This window comes from Eptatretus burgeri, chromosome 2, assembly GCF_056783735.1.
Source record: "Eptatretus burgeri isolate ZD-2024b chromosome 2, Ebu_testis_v1, whole genome shotgun sequence".
Classification (NCBI taxonomy): Eukaryota; Metazoa; Chordata; class Myxini; order Myxiniformes; family Myxinidae; genus Eptatretus; species Eptatretus burgeri.
This window is the reverse complement of record NC_140962.1, coordinates 10,868,320-10,874,319: the sequence shown is the minus strand read 5'-3', so window position 1 is coordinate 10,874,319 and position 6,000 is coordinate 10,868,320. Positions and strand designations below refer to the sequence as shown.

The 6,000-nt window shown below is 44.6% G+C and overlaps 1 protein-coding gene across 1 annotated transcript in view; it reads right to left on the bottom strand.

Annotated features, from left to right (window-relative positions):
- Positions 1–1,446: 1,446 nt before the first annotated feature.
- Positions 1,447–6,000, bottom strand: part of ZNF106 (zinc finger protein 106) — a 102,433-nt gene continuing 97,879 nt past the window's right edge. The window contains exon 23 of the mRNA XM_085862712.1: positions 1,447–4,057. Coding sequence (XP_085718838.1) covers positions 4,001–4,057 — 57 coding nt within the window. The 3' untranslated portion in view covers positions 1,447–4,000. The remainder of the gene's footprint in view (positions 4,058–6,000) is intronic.

The following is a 6,000-nucleotide window of genomic DNA, read 5'->3' as shown; positions in this document are numbered from 1 at the left end:
AGGGAGCACCGGCGCACCTGGAGGTACGAACTGGAGATCCAGCCCAAGGTGCGTCAACCAGCCCCGACCCAAAAGGGCGGGCCCCTCCCCTCGCACCACGAACCTCGGAAGCGCAACCCGCTGGCCCCGCTGGGCAACCACGACGTGCGCCCCGCCAACCGCCGGCAGCGCTTCACCAGCATACGTGTGCGATGCGAGGGCAGCACGAGTGGACTCAACTCGACACCCGATCAGTGCCCCGATCACTTCGACCTCCACTGGCATCGGTCCTGTCACCGTCGGACCAACCGAAACCAGGCTCAACATGGGCAGCATCAGTGCCCCGGTCACCTCAACCTCCCCTGCCATTGATCTTGTCACCTCCGGACCAATTGAAGGCAGGTCTAACATCGGCAGTATCTCCCGTCCCGGGTCGCTGGGATCTCCGTGCCCAGGCTGCAAAACTCGACCCGGGGCGTTACTGTGCACCAAACACCGTACCGGCAGTAGGTCCCGACCCGGGACGGAAGGATCGCTTCGCACACCACCATCTATGACTGTTATGATGGGCGATGACTCTCAGCACACACACCGTAGACATCCCCGAGTGCTCAGACCGCCGTCCGAGTGATTGCATTGCAACGCTCGTCCACGACCCGCGCCGCAGACCGTGCGCGCGGCCGTGCGCACCTGGAACATCGCGCTGACCTCCGGATCATCTGCTGCGCACCGACCATCGAGACCCCGGACATTCCTCAGAGCTTGCGCGACGTCCAACGCCGCGTCCGAGCTGAACTGCGTGTCCTCGTTCTTTAGCCGTGACCTTGCAGAAATCATTCCCCAGATTTGTCGTGCCTCAATTAAACGAACTCCGAGCGTGGCCGTCGTCCACTCGACGTGACCGAAGTCGACTCCGATGAAGGCGGGCACGCGTCCGTGCGCCGTGCCCCGACTTCCTGTCATGCCTGAGCTGGCCGCGCTGGCGAGCCTCCTGGCTCCGGAGCCTGCGCGCGCGGCGAGCGAACCTGCGACACGCTCTTCGCGATGCGTACTCCTCCGGAACCTCGAACTGCGCGGGGTGCGCTGAGTTACTCGCTGCCGATCCGAACCCAAACACCCTGCACACGCCGATCCGAACCTCCTCGTCGCCAATCTGTGGTGTCGTGGTAGCGGTGCTTAACAGGCAGACACGAGTGGAGGAACAGTCGAGCCCGGCTTTGTTGCATAAGCGGGAGCGCGAGCGTACGTTGCCCGCAACTCTCCTTTATTACGTACTCAATGCAATCACGAGCCGCGGCGACTACGGCAACCACTACGACGCCTCAGGCGGCGCGCACTCCTTATATCCCTGGCAGACACGATGATCACGCCGACCACTCCCCCCACCATCATGCCCTGCCCCGCAGGCCCGCAGGCTACACCACAGTGTTCACAGAGTTCATCAAAATAAACACAAACGTAATCAGATAAGATGAATGGCTTTTATTCCATGCTCTATTCCCCTTCGCATCGAATGATAGAATGCATGACTGGACCCATAATATGTTGTCCAAACGAGTTTGACTGCGATAGTTTTTTTTAAAGTAGTTGCAGTAATACAATTGAAGATGTTTTACAAAACCACAATACACAAATGGCAAATCAAAATGAATCTTGAGGATGAATGTTTCTGTTGACAATACATAAAAGCAAAGATGGGCTCATGACAAAGCGGACAAGCTGAACCAAATTGGATTGCTTAAAAGGCACAAATTTTATCTATGGCACGTTTTACACAATTATTTAACAACAATCGCAATGAGACCAATCAATTGGAATGAGGACAAATCAGAATGAGAACAATTGAGAAGGTGCAAATAAAAGAAAAACCCAGACAAGCATGAAGGATGTAACCAAAAAAAAATACCATAAAGCAACATTTGAGATGACTTGAAAAAAATACTGCTGGGATTTGTGTATTGTTTCCCAAAACGATCGAAAACTCCTCTTTGCTGCTGTTGCCGCAAACATGTCCCGCTTAAACCACTCAGACAAGCAAAATTCATGCGGAATGCTGCGGTGCGTTGTGACACAGTCTCGACCGGTAATAATGTAACACTGCTCAATGTACCAATCATTCCACTGAAAAGTACTGCCAGAGAATCAGGGACAATAAATTGCTACTCAAGGGATTATCTATATATTACGTATGCAGAAACAGCAAAATTTCTGCTTTCTTCATCATATGCTGCATACGTTCTCCCTCTTACATCTCCAACTTCCTCTTCTTCAAAATTAAATTACATTTTAATGCTTCTCCCCCACCAAATTCTGGTCCACGTAATATGTGGTTTGGAGACAAAAAATAGATCAAAATAATTTGGTACAATCAAGCCGTGAGAATAGGGATTGTGATAATTTTTTGAGCAGGCAAATTTCAATAAACTCGAACTGAAAACATACAATGGGCAAATCCTTTCTTGCGATTCTTTTTCTTGCTCAACTTGGCAATTTGATTGTATGGATGTCTCATGAGAACCGAGTAAAAGGGACAGCAACAAAAAAATAAAACAAACTGAAACATTCCAAAACTTTCTTGGTGAACTGTCAGAAAAACAACACCAACAACCACGCTGCATTCCAACCAAAGTTACTTTATAATCAAGCACTTAAATTCAAAAACAAACTTTCTCAATCTAATCTTCAATTCAAATGGTAAACTTTTACCCACAACATTCTCATCACTGGTGGGACCGTCAGGAAAATTCATTTTCTCATTCAGAAGCATTTTCACTCTGGTGATGTGAAATAGATGCACATTAAAAAAACTGCTCGTCGCAAACTACACGGTTCACGAGCGAAGATGTGCAATCAGTTCAACCGTCACCAGTTTGTTGATCCACTTCCTTTAAACAGGCAGACTTGCCAGCACACATCCGATCCAAGTTTGTAACGGTGTGGTCGACACCCGATAAAGGATGCCACATCATTATAAGCAGCTCGTTATGCAGGGAGCACAATAATGCAGGAACGGATGGAACTTGCATTTTGAACGCTCACTGCACCATGGAAGCGAGATGGATGTTTGCTTCTTGAGCATTTCCATCCCAGTCGTCTCACTTAGTCGAGCAAAGCTGGATGGCAGTTCACAGAAACACCCATTTCCGGCACTTAGTTTCAGAAATTTAGGCAAATGATGTAAAAAATACAGGTGTTCATCACATGGTTCAAAGAGCACATTGCCTTGTACTCATTCCACAAGGTATGGAGTATCAAAGGATTTGTTTGTACGAGCAGGATGGCTCTTTGTAACTTTCAAAAACCACACAAACGATGACAAAGAAAAAAATATACGTTAATTTTAAAATCACGTCTATCACATCTTCAGGGTCATCTTAGATGTCAGGTTCTATCTTATTTTACACAAGTGAGATTCTGTGGAAGGAAGTGCCAACTTTGACATAACTTCTCCACCGGAACTAGAAATATCCACCAAAATAGCCTTAAGGTTTTGTTTTATTACATATTCACAGATTTCTTTTGAGGACGAGGAGTCAATATTTAAATGATTTTCAGGCGAATACACATCTGTAAAGCACGGATGAGTAAAACTGTTTTCATTCAAGCTCTCAATTTCGATCAGTCAACGTTTTATATCAAAACAACGAAAAGTTTTCATCAAGACAATCTTGGAGGCCTGTATTCGTATTTAAAAAAAAATACTCATGAGCAGAGAGATTACTGTCAGCAAAGGTAACCTTGAGAACTCCTTTCTCAAATTTGGGGATAAAAAAAAACAAACAAAAAAAAACCCAACAGATATAGGTCAATTACCCAAGAACAAAATTCCAACGGAATGTCAACTTCACATAAATGAGAAGTCATTCCATATTTCCAAATTAAGATTTATATAGATCAACGTTTGTGCACTTAAATTTTGTTGTTAATGGGCAGCAATGGCCATCGTGAGCTTGTGAGATGAAGGTGCTGGGTGCCACAATCAGACGGTGTTGTGCGTGTGGTGCTGTTGTTTGTGGGGATGTCAGTAATCCATCCTGGAATCCATCTCGGCATGTTTCACCAAATGCTGCACCATTTCCTGCCAGGCAAACATGAGCGTTTTGACTGACATTTGTAATCAAACCTAGAAACAACGCGGAACAGTGGATCATGAAGGCAAACCTGTCGAATACAGGGAGTCCTCGACTTGCGAATGAGCTGTGTTCCGAACAATCCTTCTCAAGTCGGAACTCAATTTCCCGTGGACTCTGTGTTATAAATGGTGGTTTGGTTCTACAGCCAAATGAAGAAGGCCGATTCAACACAAAATTAAACACACGATTAAGCTGAAATATTGTAAATTTGCAATAAATGAGAGTAAATAATACTTCAAGCAATTGTTCCATGTCGGAAATCAACCTCCCCCTTTGTTTTGTTATTATTGTTCACTTGATGGGCACAGATACCATTAGACGTTGTAAAATTTTCGTCTTGTCCTTTATGATCGTTCTGTTCGAACGACTAAGGTCTAACAAACGACCAATTTTGGAGGGAGTTTAACCTTTATCAGAACCTTTTATAATGTCGTTATGTCTCCAATATTAATTAAGCTTGCGTTTTTTCATTGCAGGAACATCACTGAAATGTTTATCAGCTAAGAGTATGGTTTGTTGTCACGGTAAAATATGCTTGGCACGATGAATGCAGCTGTGAACAGTGCAGTGCTGTCCCGTACATGGGGGTACTGTCGACTACGTGACGCACAGAATATTTGCATCTTGTGGAAGAAAGATTCACGCTCCATCCAGGATCGGTTAATACGTACGAGTGAACGTTCATGTCTCAGATATTATAAAAAAAAAATTTAAAACAAAATTAAAAGAATAACAAAAAATTACCCCCGGTTGGGGGTGACGGTCATCTCTGAAGCTCTGTAGATGTGGATCTCTGATTGGCTTAGAATGGCTTCGATGTCGTCTTGTCTTTTGGTTCGACGTACAGACGAAAGCCCAGGAGTAAAAAGGATCGAAAACCTCAGAAATCAAACTACATTTCTGAGTTATCCGGAGATAGATTTTGAAAATGGTTGATTTGGAACATTTATGAATAATGTGTCTTCAAAAGGATAGAAACCGGACCTCAGAAATCAAACCGCATTTCTGAGTCATAAATGGTGGATGATATTTTGACAATGGATGATTTCACAAGTTTACAGCATCGGTGACCTTGACATTGACCTTCAATCAGGTCTGAAGTCATACTGTCTAATATCACTCATCGACCCCCACCTACATACAAGTTTCATCAAGATCGGGCGAATTTTTTTTGACCGTATCACATCGACGATTTTTCCAACTTTGAAGACACGTGACTCGATAACCAGAACGAATTTCAAAAAGCCGGCCCGACAAAATTTAGATATTGTTCCATATTATCAGAATCCGAAGAAATTTTGAAGATCGGATCACAAACGGCGGAGGAGATATATTTTGAAAATGGACGATTTCGAAAGTTTGGAGTGGCCTTGACCTTGTCCTTGACCTTCAATCGTGTCAAAAGTCAGACCGTCGTGCATCACTCATCGACCCCTACCTACATACCAAGTTTCATCAAGATCGGGTGAATTTTTTTTTTGACCGAATCACATCGATGGTTTTTCCACCTTTGAAGACACGTGACTCGATAACCAGGACGAATTTCAAAAAACCGGCCTGACCAAATTTAGATATTGTTCCATATTATCAGAATCCGAAGAAATTTTGAAGATCGGATCACAAACGGCGGAGGAGATATATTTTGAAAATGGACGATTTCGAAAGTTTGGAGTGGCCTTGACCTTGTCCTTGACCTTCAATCGTGTCAAAAGTCAGACCGTCGTGCATCACTCATCGACCCCTACCTACATACCAAGTTTCATCAAGATCGGGTGAATTTTTTTTTTGACCGAATCACATCGATGGTTTTTCCACCTTTGAAGACACGTGACTCGATAACCAGGACGAATTTCAAAAAACCGGCCTGACCAAATTTAGATATTGTTCC